At 48.0% G+C, this 16,539-nt stretch overlaps 1 protein-coding gene across 12 annotated transcripts in view; it reads left to right on the top strand.

Moving 5' to 3' along the window:
- Nucleotides 1–9,656, top strand: part of UBAP2L (ubiquitin associated protein 2 like) — a 31,753-nt gene extending 22,097 nt beyond the window's left edge. For 6 of the 12 annotated variants that reach the window (XM_088456325.1, XM_088456323.1, XM_088456322.1 and 3 more), the window contains 2 exons: nt 694–741; nt 9,102–9,656. In XM_088456325.1, coding sequence (XP_088312451.1) covers nt 694–741; nt 9,102–9,197 — 144 coding nt within the window. In that variant the 3' untranslated portion in view covers nt 9,198–9,656. The remainder of the gene's footprint in view (nt 1–693; nt 742–9,101) is intronic. The other 6 variants (XM_088456326.1, XM_088456331.1, XM_088456332.1 and 3 more) reach the window with 2 other exon arrangements.
- The last annotated feature ends 6,883 nt before the right edge of the window (nt 9,657–16,539 follow it).

The following is a 16,539-nucleotide window of genomic DNA, read 5'->3' as shown; positions in this document are numbered from 1 at the left end:
AGGGAGTGATATCACTATATACATCACTGGTAATATCTCACCTACAGTATAGTGATCAGTGCTATACACCAGATCCCCAGGACACAGAGAGGGAGTGATATCACTATATATACATCACTGGTAATATCTCACCTACAGTATAGTGATCAGTGCTATACACCAGATCCCCAGGACACAGAGAGGGAGTGATATCACTATATATACATCACTGGTAATATATCACCTACAGTATAGTGATCAGTGCTATACACCAGATTCCCAGGACACAGAGAGGGAGTGATATCACTATATATACATCACTGGTAATATATCACCTACAGTATAGTGATCAGTGCTATACACCAGATCCCCAGGACACAGAGAGGGAGTGATATCATTATATACATCACTGGTAATATCTCACCTACAGTATAGTGATCAGCGCTATACACCAGATCCCCTGGACATAGAGAGGGATTGATATCACTATATACACATCACTGGTAATATATCACCTACAGTATAGTGTTGTAGCCTTATGATGTACATACAGCCTGTACCCATGTAATACCTTGTGTATGGCTCAGGTGATGCCACCACAGAGACATGACTGATTCATGATGTCCCCTCCACCACTGTTGGGTTGGTGCCCTCTTACCCATGCTAAAAAAAAATCTATCCCTTTATTTTGCATATCCGGCCCTTTTGCACCAGCTGCCCTATTTGCAGATTTTGTGTTACCAGCTGCTGCAAGATGAACAGGTAAATGTGAGAACACTGCGGCCCGCACATGGCGGCACTCCACTCACATGGTGGGAAGTGGGCACACTCCACTCACAATCACTGCTGTGCCACTGATTGGTGAAAGGTGTTGTCTTAATATGAACTGGTGCATGAGTTCCGTTACCAGTTCCTACTTAGCGGATGTGCACTGCGCCCACTTACCCAAAACGTTCTGGTCAGGGCTGGGCCCTATCTCCGCTATACCCGTGTATACAAATGATATGCCACGTCTTGTATGTGTGGGTACAAGCAGAGCAAGTCCTTACAGACCTAATAAAAATAGGGGCTCTGCAGAACCAGTCCTTACAGACCTAATAAAAATAGGGGCTCTGCAGAACCAGTCCTTACAGACCTAATAAAAATAGGGGCTCTGCAGAGCAAGTGCTTACAGACCTAATAAAAATAGGGGCTCTGCGGAACAAGTCCTTAGAGACCTAATAAAAATAGGGGCAGGGGCCCTAGATTGCACACCGTAAGCACAATATGAGGTGCTACCTGCTGAGACTTGTAGTGCTGCAAGCATAAAGAGACAAATGCAAGTGCACACTAACCATGCTGAACCTAATAATATAGCTGCTAAATAGCATCAAAGAGGTTCTTTGCATAACAATGGCCATAATTATGGGCCTGCCCACCGCGTCCAGGTGACCTCTATCAGGCAGGTCCCTAACACTCCCATGGAACATATATAGGGCACGGTACCCCCCAGGCCTACCCAGCAGAACCGCCCCATGGCATCACACTAGTGTGAGATTTAAAGTGAGGGTTAAAAGAGGAGATATGGTAAGAACTTACCTTTGTTATCTCCCTTTCTACGAGGTCTTTAGGGTCCACAGGTGACCTTGGCGTATAGGTGGATGACTTAGGCATCGGGCACCATGCAGTTAATTTATTTCCCCCAGGATGCACTGGTTCCCCTCCATACCCCGCCTCCCAGCCAGGGCATAACTCAGTTCAGTAGCAAGCCAGAGGCCGGAGGAGAGTACTGTGAGAGAGAAGGAAATATGGAACATACAAGAATCACATTCTCGCTAAGAAGGAGACAGAGACTGTAGACCAGACAACACCATAGCTACCGTACAAGGCGTAAGGGCGGGTGCCCTGTGGACCCTAAGGACCTCGTAGAAAGGGAGATAACAAAGGTAAGTTCTTACCATATCTCCTCTTTTCTACTTCAGGTTCCTTAGGGTCCACAGGTGACCTTGGGGATGTCCCAAAGCAGTTCCCCTTAAGGGTGGGTACGCTCCTGTAAAGAAAGGAGGACCCGCCGCCCAAAGGAAGCATCCTGAGAGGCGAAGGTATTAAATGAATAATACCTCACAAAGGTCTGGTATGAAGACCAGGTGGCCGCCTTACGAAGCTGTACAGCCGAGGCACCATGCTGAGCTGCCCACAAAGGGCCCACAGACCTCGTAGAATGAGCAGATACAGAAGGCGGAGCTGGAAGGCCCTCCCTAGAGTAGGCCTCTGAAATAGTCAGACAAAGCCATTGTGCCAAAATCTGCTTAGTGGCAGGCCAACCCCTTTTATGGAACCCAAAAGGGACAAAAGAGAGTCTGACTTTCTATATGACCGAGAACGGTCAACATAAATTCTGAGGGCTCGCACCACATCCAAAGAGGCCTCACCTGCTGAAAGACCCGGCCCAAGAAAGGCCGGAACCAAAATTTCCTCATTAATGTGGATACTTGTCACCACCTTAGGAAGGAAACCAGGGCGAGTACGAAGCACTGCCCTATCCTGGTGGAACACCAGATATGGAGAGCGACACGAAAGGGCCCCCAAATCTGACACATGTCTAGCCGAAGCAATGGCTAGAAGGAAGACTGTCTTAAACGTAAGCCATTTCAAATCCACTGATTCCAGTTGTTCAAAAGGCGGGCCCTGCAAGACCCGAAAGACAACCGCCAAATCCCAAGGCTCCACCGGAGGCACAAAGGGTGGCTGAATCCGCAGCACACTTTGTAAAAAGGTGCGCACATCCTGCAAAGTCGCAAACCATCTCTGAAACCACACTGACAGGGCCGAGACTTGTACCTTCAGTGAAGCCAGGCGGAGTCCTAGGTCCAGGCCTGCCTGGAAATCCTAAACGTCCAAGGGTCATACCCTCTAGGGGTGCACCACTGAAAGTAGAAGTGCCACACTCTGTGGTAAATCCTGGCCGAGGCTGGCTTCCGTGCACTCATCAAGGTGTTAACCACCGCACTAGAGAAGCCCTTTGACCTTAAGAGGGATGCCTCAAGAGCCATGCCGTCAAAACCAATTGACCCAGATCCGGGTTAAGGCAGGGACCCTGTGACAACAGGTCCCGACTTTGAGGTAACACGGAGTGTCTATCGACAGACTCTGAAGGTCTGAGTACCAGTGCCTCCTTGGCCACGCTTGGCCAGTCATCAGTAGGAGCTTGCTTCCTGCCTGCTTGAACTTTCTGAGTACGCGAGGAAGAAGGGACCTTGGAGGAAAAAGGTACGCAAACCGAAAGGTCCACCTGACCGACAGAGCATCTACTAGTAGAGCGCCTGTGTCTCTTGTCCTCGATCCGTACACTGGTAGTTTGTAATTGTGTCTACGTCCGGAAGGCCCCACCTGTCCACCAGGAGTTGAAACACCACCTGGTGAAGAGACCATTCCCCTGGATGCACGTTGTGACGGCTGAGGAAGTCCGCTTCCCAATTGATGACTCCTGGTATGAACACTGCCGATATGGCCGGCAGATGGCATTCTGCCCATGTCAGGATGTGTGACACTTCTCGCATGGCCGCCTGACTTCGAGTTCCTCTCTGGTGCTTGATGTATGTCACCGTCGTGGCATTGTCTGACTGCACCTGCACAGGATTTCCTTGTAGGATGTTTCTTGCTCTTGTGAGAGCCAGGAAGACTGCCCTTAGTTCCAATATATTGATTTGAAGGACGGTTTCCTCTAGCGTCCACCGACCCTGAAAAGAGTGGGGACCTGACACTGCGCCCCAACCCCGCAGACTGGCATCCGTTGTCAGTAGAGTCCAGTCCGGTATCCAAAAGGGGCATCCCTGGGTGAGATGCTGAGTTTGCAGCCAACAAGCCAGAGACGACCTGATTTCCGGGGAGTGTCTTCAATTACCGAGGTGATCTGTCCCATCGGGCAAGGATCAATTTCTGTAGAGGCCTCAAATTAAATAGTGCATACTCCACCATGTCGACCGTTGACACCATGTCGACCCCAGCAATTGCATTGCTGCATGCACAGAGACCCGGCGACTGTGGACACATCTGCGTACCCGCTTCTGCAACACCGAGATCTTGTCTAATGTCAGGAAGATCCTTTGCTGTTGTGAGTCCAATAGAGCTCCTAGATGCAGCATCCTCTGCGACGGAGTTAGAGACGACTTCTCCCAATTTATGACCCATCCATGCGACTGAAGCACTGAGATGGTCATCTGGAAGTGATGGAGAAGTACCTCTGGAGATCCTGCCAGGAGCAGCAGATCATCCAGATATGGTAATAGGAGGATCCCCTGCAGCCGCAGATGGGACGCCATTACTGCCATAATTTTTGTAATTACCCGAGGTGCCGTGGATAGGCCAAGGGGTAACGCCTGGAACTGGAAGTGTTGCTGTTGCACAGCGAACCTCAGAAACCGTTGATGCGAAGCCGCAATAGGCATCCCGGATGTCCAGGGATACCATGAAATCCCCCGGTTCCAAAGCCAGTATGATAGTAGGTAGCATCTCCATCCGGAAACGAGTAACCCTGAGGAACCTGTTTAAGCACTTGAGGTTCATGATAGGACAGTATGTCCCATTGGGTTTTTGCACCAAAAACAAGTTGAAATAAAACCCCATGCCCCACTGGGGTTCTGGTACTGGGACAATCACTCCTGCCTTGCGCAGGGAATATACCGCTTCCTGTGTCAGTAAGGCTTTGTCCTTGTTAGAAACGTCCGAGTGGAAGAATTGGTGAGGGGGGCCGGCTGCGAAACGAGAGGGCATAGCCCCGAGAGACCACTTCTCTTACCCAGGCATCTGTTGTGGTCTGATGCCAGCACTGGGCAAACTGAAGAAGTCGGCTTCCCACTGTGGGGTCCCCCAAAGGGAGGCCCGTCCTGTCATGCTGTGGACTTTTCGTCTGGTTTAGAGGCTGGACGCCTTGTACTTCAAGCTTGCTTTTTGTGTCTGCCAGTCTTCCTGACAGCCGTCTGCATGGGAAATGACTGGCCTTTAAGCCTAGTCTGCGCCCTGTAGGGCCGAAAGGAGGGAGTTCGGGAACCAGAGGGGATCGAGGATGATGGCAGACGAGCCAACCTGGCCGCTGCTAAAGTGTCCATGATCTTGTCTAGATCTGAGCCTAACAATACCTTCCCGTTGTAGGGTAAAACTTCCAGTCCATTCTTAGAGTCCGCATCCGCCCTCCAGGAACGGAGCCATAAGGACCTGGGCGCTGTGACAACCGCGGCTGACACTCTTGAGGATAACAAGCTGACATCCAGAGCTGCGTCATTCATATAGGTAGCCGAATCACGTATCTTGCCCACCAGGGACAGCTGGTCCTCTGAAGCATCAGGAGATAGGGACTCCTCCAACAGATCTGCCCAGGATTCCACGGCCCTAGCTACCCAAGAGATAGCCATAGACAGTCTGGCCACTGCTCCTGACAAGGAGTAAATGGACTTTAGGCAGTTTTCCACCTTGTGGTCAGTTGAGTCCTTTAAGAACGCAATGGAAGGCATAGGTAAGGTCGCACTTCTGACTAAGCGTGTTACATGGGGAGTCCAATACAGGAGGTGAGACCCATTTCTTGAAGTACTCCTCAGGAAAGGGGTATGCATTGATCAGACGCTTTTGTGGCTGGAAACGCCTCGCCGGAGCCTTCCAGGCCTCCTCCAGATGATCCACTAGCTGATCTGAAGGAGGGAAAATGGCTGTAGAACTTTTAACCCTCTTAAACAAGGGGTGTTTAGAATTAACAGCCGGAGGAGCATCTTCCTCCTCAATGACCAACACCTCTTTTACTGCTCGGACCAGGCCCGGAATGTAAACACTGGACACTGGATGCTACTCATCCTTTGGTGATAGTTCTGAGTCAGACTCTGGAAGCACCCCATCGTCCTCGGACGACTTGTCATCCTCGTCCACGTAGGGATGGCGAGGAGACACAGAAGGCCTTTTTGCCAGCACCCTAGGGGTCCTAGATAGTGAATCGGGGTCAGAGCCCGCAGACAGGTTGACCTGTGTAGGAGCGGCGGTCCTGACTTCCGCTGGACTGTCAGGGTTGTCCGCTCAATCCCGCTGACTCCAGTCAGCAGAACTTCTAACTTCAGGGGCTCTTCTGATAGCCCCCCTGCAAAACCCTGTGCTCCCCAACCCCTCCGGCCGGGGCACCACACTAAACTGAGTAATGCCCTGGCTGGGAGGCGGGGTATGGAGGGGGACCAGTGCATCCTTGGGGAAAGAATTTAACTGCATGGTGCCCGATGCCTACGTCATCCACCTATACCCCAAGGTTACCTGTGGACCCTAAGGAACCTGAAGTAGAAAGAATAATATAGAAAGCCTATGTGTTAAGTTCTACCTAAGTAGGGGGTTATAATTGTGCTTAGGGTGTGCAATCTAGGGCCCCTACCCCTAATAAAAATAGGGGCTCTGCAGAACAAGTCCTTACTGACATGAAATAAAAATAGGGGCTCTGTAGAACAAGTCTTTACTGACATGAAATAAAAATAGTCGCTCCGCAGAACAAGTCCTTACAGACCAAATAAAAATAGGGGCTCTGCAGAAAAAGTCCTTACAGACATAAAATAAAAATAGGGGCTCTGCAGAACAAGTCCTTACCTACATGAAATAAAAAATAGGGGCTCTGCAGAACAAGTCCTTACAGACCTAAAATAAAAATAGGGGCTCTGCAGAACAAGTCCTTACCGACATGAAATAAAAATAGGGGCTCTGCAGAAGTCCTTACAGACCTAAAATAAAAATAGGGGCTCTGCAGAACAAGTCCTTACAGAACTAAAATTAAAACAGGGTCTCTGCAGAACAAGTCCTTACAGACCTAAAATAAAAATAGGGGCTCTGCAGAACAAGTCTTTACCGACATGAAATAAAAATAGGGGCTCTGCAGAACAAGTCCTTACCGACATGAAATAAAAATAGGGGCTCTGCAGAACAATTCCTTACAGACCTAAAATAAAAATAGGGGCTCTGCAGAACAAGTCCTTACAGACCTAAAATAAAAATAGGGGCTCTGCAGAACAAGTCCTTACCGACATGAAATAAAAATAGGTGCTCTGCAGAACAAAATCCCTTCCAGACCTAAAATAAAACTAGGGGCTCTGCAGAACAAGTCCTTACCGACATGAAATAAAAATAGGGGCTCTGCAGAAAAAGTCCTTACCGACATGAAATAAAAATAGGGGCTCTGCAGAACAAGTCCTTACAGACAAAATAAAAATAGGGGCTCTGCAGAACAAAATCCCTTCCAGACCTAAAATAAAAATAGGGGCTCTGCAGAACAAGTCCTTACCGACATGAAATAAAAATAGGGGCTCTGTAGAAAAAGTCCTTACAGACCTAAAATAAAAATAGGGGCTCTGCAGAACAAGTCCTTACAGACCAAATAAAAATAGGGGCTCTGCAGAACAAGTCTTTACCGATATGAAATAAAAATAGGGGCTCTGCAGAACAAGTCCTTACCGACATGAAATAAAAATAACGGCTCTGTAGAAAAAGTCCTTACAGACCTAAAATAAAAATAGGGGCTCTGCAGAACAAGTCCTTACAGACCTAAAATAAAAATAGGGGCTCTGCAGAACAAGTCCTTACAGACCTAAAATAAAAATAGGGGCTCTGCAGAACAAGTCCTTACAGACCTAAAATAAAAATAGGGGCTCTGCAGAACAAGTCTTTACCGATATGAAATAAAAATAGGGGCTCTGCAGAACAAGTCCTTACAGACCAAATAAAAATAGGGGCTCTGCAGAACAAGTCCTTACCGACATGAAATAAAAAGAGGGGCTCTGCAGAACAAGTCCTTACAGACCTAAAATAAAAATAGGGGCTCTGCAAAACAAGTCCTTACAGACATAAAATTAAAATAGGTGCTCTGCAGAACAAGTCCTTACAGACCAAATAAAAATAGGGGCTCTGCAGAACAAGTCTTTACCGATATGAAATAAAAATAGGGGCTCTGCAGAACAAGTCCTTACCGACATGAAATAAAAATAGGGGCTCTGTAGAAAAAGTCCTTACAGACCTAAAATAAAAATAGGGGCTCTGCAGAACAAGTCCTTACAGACCTAAAATAAAAATAGGGGCTCTGCAGAACAAGTCCTTACAGACATAAAATTAAAATAGGGGCTCTGCAGAACAAGTCCTTACAGACCAAATAAAAATAGGGGCTCTGCAGAACAAGTCTTTACCGATATGAAATAAAAATAGGGGCTCTGCAGAACAAGTCCTTACCGACATGAAATAAAAATAGGGGCTCTGTAGAAAAAGTCCTTACAGACCTAAAATAAAAATAGGGGCTCTGCAGAACAAGTCCTTACAGACCTAAAATAAAAATAGGGGCTCTGCAGAACAAGTCCTTACAGACATAAAATTAAAATAGGGGCTCTGCAGAACAAGTCCTTACAGACCTAAAATAAAAATAGGGGCTCTGCAGAACAAGTCTTTACCGATATGAAATAAAAATAGGGGCTCTGCAGAACAAGTCCTTACAGACCAAATAAAAATAGGGGCTCTGCAGAACAAGTCCTTACCGACATGAAATAAAAATAGGAGTTCTGCAGAACTAAAATCGGAGTTGGCCTAAAATGACTTTAGCATTATGGGTACAGTAACGAGACAGCCGAAGCTTCTCCTCAGTTTTGACTTAAAAATGTAGTCGCACTAATATTAAATGTAAATCAAGCCGGGTTTAATATTAGTGCTGCTTTAAATTTTGAGGTCAAACCCACCGATCGCATCTAATATGTACCCCTAATAGTTATATTTACTGTACATCACTGACTCTTTGCTGGTGAAGGATGAAGCAGTCGGTTCCTCACACGGTGGAACTATGAATCCCAGCATGTCCTGACAGGCTTTGGTGTTACTTTTAAATTAAATGTATCTCTTTTGTTTTTTGTTTGTAGTCCTTATTTTTCCAGTGCCATCTATGCCCCGTCCTGTGGATGCATGCCCAGTAGTATTGTATAATTCAGTGTAAATGGCATTTTAACCCCATTCCCGATGTTAATGTCAGAGTGAATTTTTGTGCTGACGACTTTTGCTTGCACACTACCTGGTTACCCTGATGCCAGCGGTAGAGGGGGTAACGGGGCACTTCTGTAATAACCGACACCTTGTATCGCTTTTCTCCATAGACTGGCTCCGGACAGCGAACCCAAGGCGCCTCCATGCCGCAAAAGTCTCAGGTCAGCAAGTCCACGTACAACAGCTATAGCTGGGGAACCAACTAGCGGCAGATGACCTCCGAAACCCCAAACAAAGATCATTGCAAAACTGAACTGATCGGCACAAAAGCATCCCGAATTCTCCCCTCTCTCCACCCGTCTGTGCTCACCCTCTTCCCTCTTACCTATATGTAATATAGAATTTGTATCTTCCCATTTTCTGCATTCAAATTATGAAATGTTTGCTATTTTGGCAGAGGGCCGGTCTTATTAATATTATTATTATTATTATTATATTTTTTTGTTATATTATCCCTCCTCACTCCTCCCCCTCCCCTCCCTTTTTATTTTTACCTCTTTTTGCAGAGGTCGGAGAGGGGATGGGTGTACATCACCCCTGTATACATTAGGAAGGATTGCTATGACTTCTGCATTGTACGAATCATTAGTTGATGTGTTTTTTTTTGTACTGTGTTCTAAATTTAATGGATAAATGTGTCTTGTATATATAAAAGGAAAACACAGCTGCACGTCTCTCGTTGCTGATTTATTTAACGTACGCCATCAGCCACACACACGGAACACTAAGATCCAGTAAAGTACCTTCCCCTATGCAAGGCACCGTACAACAAATAACATATTAATTGTTGCAGACTCCGCTAGTGGTAGTCAAAAATAAAATATTACTCTACTAGACATTATGTATACTATCAGCCTATACTTTTATTAGGAGCCAGTGACATCACTGAGAATGCAGCTTAGCCAGTCACTAGGAACCAGTGACATCACGGAGTGCAGCATATCCTAGGAACCAGTGACATCACTGAGAATGCAGCCTATCCAGTCACTGGGAACCAGTGACATCACTGAGAATGCATCTTATCCAGTCACTAGGAACCAGTGACATTGCTGAGAGTGCAGCTTATCCAGTCACTAGGAGCCAGTGACATCACTGAGAATGCAGCCTATCCAGTCACTAGGAGCCAGTGACATTGCTGAGAGTGCAGCCTATCCAGTCACTAGGAGCCAGTGACATCGCTGAGAATGCAGCCTATCCAGTCACTAGGAGCCAGTGACATCGCTGAGAATGCAGCCTATCCAGTCACTAGGAACCAGTGACATCACTGAGAATGCAGCCTATCCAGTCACTAAGAGCCAGTGACATTGCTGAGAATGCAGCCTATCCAGTCACTAGGAGCCAGTTACATTGCTGAGAATGCAGCCTATCCAGTCACTATGAGCCAGTGACATCACTGACAGTGCAGCCTATCCAGTCACTAGGGGCCAGTGACATCACTGAGAATGCAGCCTATCCAGTCACTAGGAATCAGTGACATCACTGAGAGTGCAGCTTATCCAGTCACTAGGAGCAGTGACATCACTGAGAGTGCAGCCTATCCAGTCACTAGGAGCCAGTGACATCACTGAGAATGCAGCTTATCCAGTCACTAGGAGCCAGTGACATCACTGAGAGTGCAGCCTATCCAATCACTAGGAGCCAGTGACATCACTGAGAATGCAGCCTATCCAGTCACTAGGAGCCAGTGACATCACTGAGAATGCAGCCTATCCAGTCACTAGGAGCCAGTGACATCACTGAGAGAGACAGGAGGTGCTGATGTGGACAGCGGTTTGTCCGGGACTCCACTTGACCACCAGGGCATAACCTATACTGGCGCAAGGGACAGCTAAGGCCAGGGACCCGGTGGTAGATGTCAGCATAGGGGAGAAGGTCCTCTCCCTGTGGCCCCTCCCCCAGCTCAGGGCACCATTCCACTGCAGTCTTGCCGCCCCTAAGCTGCTCCTCCCCCACCCTCCATCTGAGAGACTCACAGCAGCCATTTTCTGCATCAGCCTCAGGTCTCCGGGAACGCTGGATCCGGCCTCCCTGTATACCTCTTTCAGGAGCCAGGTTATACAGTGCTATTTCCTCCCAGCCACTGCGCTCTGTGCAGTTATATTGTATGCTCTGTATTGTACGTGACTTGTGCTAGCGCTGCTGTGTAGTTATATTGTGTGCTCTGTATTGTACGTGACTTGTGCTAGCACTGCTGTCTGTGCAGTTATATTGTATGCTCTGTATTGTACGTGACTTGTGCTAGCACTGCTGTCTGTGCAGTTATATTGTATGCTCTGTATTGTATGTGACTTGTGCTAGCGCTGCTGTCTGTGTAGTTATATTGTGTGCTCTGTATTGTATGTGACTTGTGCTAGCGCTGCTGTCTGTGTAGTTATATTGTGTGCTCTGTATTGTATGTGACTTGTGCTAGCGCTGCTGTCTGTGTAGTTATATTGTGTGCTCTGTATTGTATGTGACTTGTGCTAGCGCTGCTGTCTGTGCAGTTATATTGTGTGCTCTGTATTGTACGTGCCTTGTGCTAGCGCTGCTGCCTGTTTTATTTTTCTCAATTGTCAGCTTATACCTTTCCCTTTCATTATAAACCTGGAATACTGTGGTATAGGGGGTTCACTGTACCTCACATCTACCTGTATTTGTTAGGGCTGTCACATACTGTATATCTGTGTTGCGCACTGCACTGTGCCATATTGTACATATATCTGTGTTGTGCACTGCACTGTGCCATATTTTACATATATCTGTGTTGCGCACTGCACTGTGCCATATTGTACATATATCTCTGTTGCGCACTGCACTGTGCCATATTGTACATATATCTGTGTTGCTCACTGCACTGTGCCATATTGTACATATATTTGGGTTGTGCACTGCACTGTGCCATATTGTACATATATTTGGGTTGCGCACTGCACTGTGCCATATTGTACATATATTTGGGTTGCGCACTGCACTGTGCCATATTGTACATATATCTGGGTTGCGCACTGCACTGTGCCATATTGTACATATATCTGGGTGGCTCACTGCACTGTGCCAGATTGTGTTTAGACTGTTTAGCAGGTTTAGCTTCAGAGGATCTCATTCAGGATGGTCTATGTGCATCTCGTTATACTGCACCTGGCCCATCAGCCCCTGCATCCCCTCCTCAGGACCCTGCTTTGGCTTCTTTTTCACAGGTGCTGGCAAAAATAGCTGACCACCTAGCGGTCCCCATGGTAGCTCCCCCTATGGAATGGCCACAGCAGGTACTCCCTACAAATCCTTTGCCTCCCCCATGGGTACTTTCTACCTCAGTGCAGAGTCTGGGGGATACCTCTACAGCCTTTCACCAAATGCTGCACAAAGAGAGACCCTTACCTAGTAACCCTACTAAGCGTGCTGTGTTATCTTCCCAGTCCTCCCAGCTATCAGAGTCTGAGTTATCACCTGGGGAGGCAGAAGATGCAGCCCTCTCACTCTGACTCCCCCTCGGGAGACGAGGAGCCCCCCTTACCTAGTAACCCTACTAAGCGTGCTGTGTTATCCTCCCAGTCCTCCCAGCTATCAGATTCTGAGTTATCACCTGGGGAGGCAGAAGACACAGACCTCTCACTCTGACTCCCCCTCGGGAGACGTGGAACCCCCGTCTAAAGTGAATATACCTGCACTTGTGAGAGCTGTAAAATCTCTTCTTCAAATAGAAGAGGCAGAACCCACTCCTAAGGCAAAAGAGCCACTATGTAAGCGACAGAAGGTAGTTTTTCCAGAGTTTCCTCACTCTGATCAGTTATATGATCTAATGAGTCATAGAATAAGCCCAGTAAAAGGTTTCAGCTGCCTCAATGCTTAATTTCCTTTTACCCTCTTTCAGCTGCACTAAATGGGAAGCTCACCCTGCAGTGGATTCCCACGTGACACGCCTGGTTAAGAACGTTACGTTACCTATCCATACTGCAACCTCGTTAAAGGAGACCACGGATGGAAGGATTGAAGGTTGCCTGAAGTCTATATACTCTCTTACAGGAGCTATTACTCGTCCTGCCAGGGTTACAGCCTGGGTGGCAAAAGCCATTGAGAGTTGGGCAGAGGCCCTAGAAGAGACATTTCCCTCTGATGCTTCCCGGGAACAGCTGTCCTACATCTCTCACATTAGGGATGCAGCCTCCTATTTAGGTGAAGCAGCTCTGGATACTGGTCTCCTGGCTTCCAAGGCATCTGCTATTTCCGTGGTAGTCAACCGTATTGTTTGGCTTCACTCATGGAAGGCGGACTCTGACTCTAAAAAGACTTTGGAGTCTCTGCCTTACTCTGGTGAGAACCTGTTTGGTCCAGAATTGGACAAGATTGTGACTACCTTGGCAGCTTCTAAGACGGCGTTCTTGCCCTCTGCATCTACTATGAAGCCTCGGATGTCGTCCTTTCGTCCCCAAGGGAAAGCTAAAGGTCAGTTCTTTCCACGGCAGTTGGCATCCACAAAGGCCTCCAAGCCTAGGACCAAACAGGTCTGGTCTACTAGACGTCCACCTACCAAATCTGAGGACAAGCTTTCAGCCTGACAGGGTAGGCCTCTCCCAGAGTGGGAGGCCGACTTCTTCAGTTCGCCCCCAGTTCTCAGACCACCACAGACGCCTGGGTACAAGAAGTGGTCTCCCACGGATACGCCCTCTTATTCCTGAGGCGGCCCTCCCAGCAGTTGTTTTGCACAGGACCTCCAGTGGACCCAAGGAAAGCCCTGCTCCTCCAGAAGGCCATTCAGCCCTTGCTGCTCTCGGGGGTAATAATTCCGGTCCCCTTATCACTGCAAGGGACGGGTTATTATTCTACCCTTTTCTTGGTTCAGAAGCCCAACGCTACCAATGTCAAGCACTGCCTTTTGGGCTTTCTACAGTTATGGCGGCCTATCTTTGTCGTCAGGGAATCAGACTGCTCCCGTACGTGGACGTTCTCTTGCTCCCCAGAGATTCTTCACCCCCATCTACGAGTAACCATTGCCTTTTTACAAACGCACGGTTGGCTGATCAACTGGAAAAAGTCTTCTGTGACCCCTTCTCAAAGAATGGTACATCTGGGAGCCTTCCTGGACTCTCCAGCTTAGAGAATCTTCCTGACAGCAGACAAAATCTCTGCACTACAGCACCGAGTCCGCAGGTTACTCCACAGTCGCCGAGTGTCAATTCAATCTGCAATGCAGACCTTAGGACCCATGGTGTCCACCTTCGACATGGTGGAGTTCGCTCAGTTCCACTCCAGGCCCCTACAACACCTGATCCTCTCCAGGTGGAATGGGCTGCCCCATCTGCTCAGATCTCAGACGATGGGCCTCTCTCCGAAGGTTCGCCTGTCCCTATCCTGATGGCTAGATACGTCCCACTTCAACAGGGATTGCCCCTTTTGGTTCCCGGACTGGGCACTCCTGACCACAGATGCAAGCCTCCGCGGGTGGGGAGCAGTGACCGGCCAGCACTCCTTCCAAGGGCACTGTACTCCAGTTGAGACGATCTTACCAATGTCCTGGAACTCCGAGCCATCTACAAAGCCCTAACTCTGGCTCAGAATGTTCTTTAGGGCAGGCCAGTACAAGTACAGTCTGACAACGCCACAGCAATGGCCTACCTCAATCATCAAGGAGGCACGATAAGTCGGTCAGCGATGGCAGAAGTATCCTGCATTCCCACATGGGCCAAACGCCATCTCCCAGCCGTCTCCGCAGTGTTCATCCTGGGGATTCTCAATTGGGAGGTGTATTTCCTCAGCCGTCACGACGTGCATGCAGTGGAAGTGGTCTCTACATCCAGAAACCTTTCAGCTCCTGGTGGACAGGTGCTGTCTACAGTCATGGCCTCATGACACAACCACAAGCTTCCAGTGTACGGGGCCAGTGTCCTATATGAAATTCCACAAGAAGGGATGGCCAGCTAACAGTCATGCGAACCCATGTGGCCAGAGACTATCTCACAGGCTTACACGCAGACTGGCCTTCCTGTGACGGCTACAGTATCTGCTCATTCTACATTCTCTGTGGATCCCTCATGGGCAGCCTGGCGTGGCACGTCTGCCAAACAACTATGCAAGGCGACCACGTGGTCTTTCTTGTGATCATAACTTTCATAGGTTCTATGCCTTTGATACATTTGCCTCTCAGGATGCTTCCTTCGGGAGCCGGGTTCTCCTCTCAGCTCAGGAGTGTCCCCGCCCTTGAACAACGGCTTTGGGACATCCCCATTGTCTCCCTATGGACCCTGAAGAAGAAAGGAGAGTTATGGTAAAACTTACCCTTGTTAACTCTCTTTCTTCGAAGTCCATAGGGACCACCGGGCACCCTACTTGGTCACTTGTTTCCTTCTCGGTGTGAAAGTGTGATTCTTCAGTTAACCAGTCTTCCTTCTCTCCTATCCTGCTCCTGCCTTGGGCTTGTTAACAAAACTGAAGTGCCCTCAGGCTGTGGGCGGAGTATAGGGGGAAGGACCGCAGCATCCTGGGACAGAAAAGCTTTGCTGTTGGTGTCCGGTCCTCCAGGTCCCTCCTACACCCCTTTGTCTCCCTGTGGACCCTATGGACTTCGAAGAAAGAGAGTTAACAAAGGCAAGTTTTACCATAACTCATTTTTTATGTAATGTTCTTGTAAATTTAAATAAAAAATATGAGGTATAGTTTCGGTGGGTCCTACATAAATAATTACTGATATTGATGTTGGATACTTGTCCAAAAGGAGCCAAAATTAATACAATAAAAGATTTATATTGATGGTACAGACTTTCCTCACTTAAAGACCGAGTTCCGTTCCTACGACTCGGTCATTAAGCAAGGATATATAGTGGCTGGGAAGCATCAGGACCCAGACTCAGGGTGACATGTGCCTGTGTGTGCCCTACTTTCTCCGAGAGCGAGCCGCGTCCCGTCCGTCCGTCCTTTCCCTTACGGAAGACAAGGTGTCCCTGAGTGTCCCGCGCCATAGCCAGGGTCCCCTCTCGCTGCAGTCTTTTTTTTTTTTTATCACTGAGAGTCACAGTAAGCTGGTTGGAGCGCCAGTCGTAAGTCTGAACGGTCGCTAAACGGGTCGCAAAGTGAGGAATGTCTGTATAGTCATATAAAATTTCCAATGAAGGCTTCACATTGTCAGATATATCAGCTAGTAAGAATGCAAAGCTAAAATACCCTTGGATGTTATATTGTTCCCCGGGCTATTTAACATGCGGCTTTTCAGCTGGTGTGGAACTACACATTTCAGCATGCCCTGACAAAGCTTTAGCATGCCCTAATAGTGTTATTTACTGTAAGTCACATACTGTTCCTGTTTATGTACTTTGTAATAATCACAATAATAATACTGCGGCAGGGCATGCTGGGATGTGTAGTTCTGCATGATGAATACACCTAGTATCTCCCATTCTATTCAACTTACACGAAACTCAGCATTGCCAGCACATAAGATGGCCGCCAGAGTCTCGTACCGTACTGGCACCGCAATCACTTCCGCTTGTATCCTTTCTCAATGGAATGAAAGATCCCCTCTCAATATTTGTTCCAGCAGTGAAGATGGCCGCCATAGGCTCTTTCTGGAATGACAAT

This window comes from Taudactylus pleione, unplaced genomic scaffold (assembly GCF_031769625.1).
Source record: "Taudactylus pleione unplaced genomic scaffold, aTauple2 ptg000696l, whole genome shotgun sequence".
In the NCBI taxonomy this organism is placed as follows: domain Eukaryota; kingdom Metazoa; phylum Chordata; class Amphibia; order Anura; family Myobatrachidae; genus Taudactylus; species Taudactylus pleione.
Note: the sequence above shows the minus strand (reverse complement) of the source record. Positions and strands in the feature narration are given on the sequence as shown.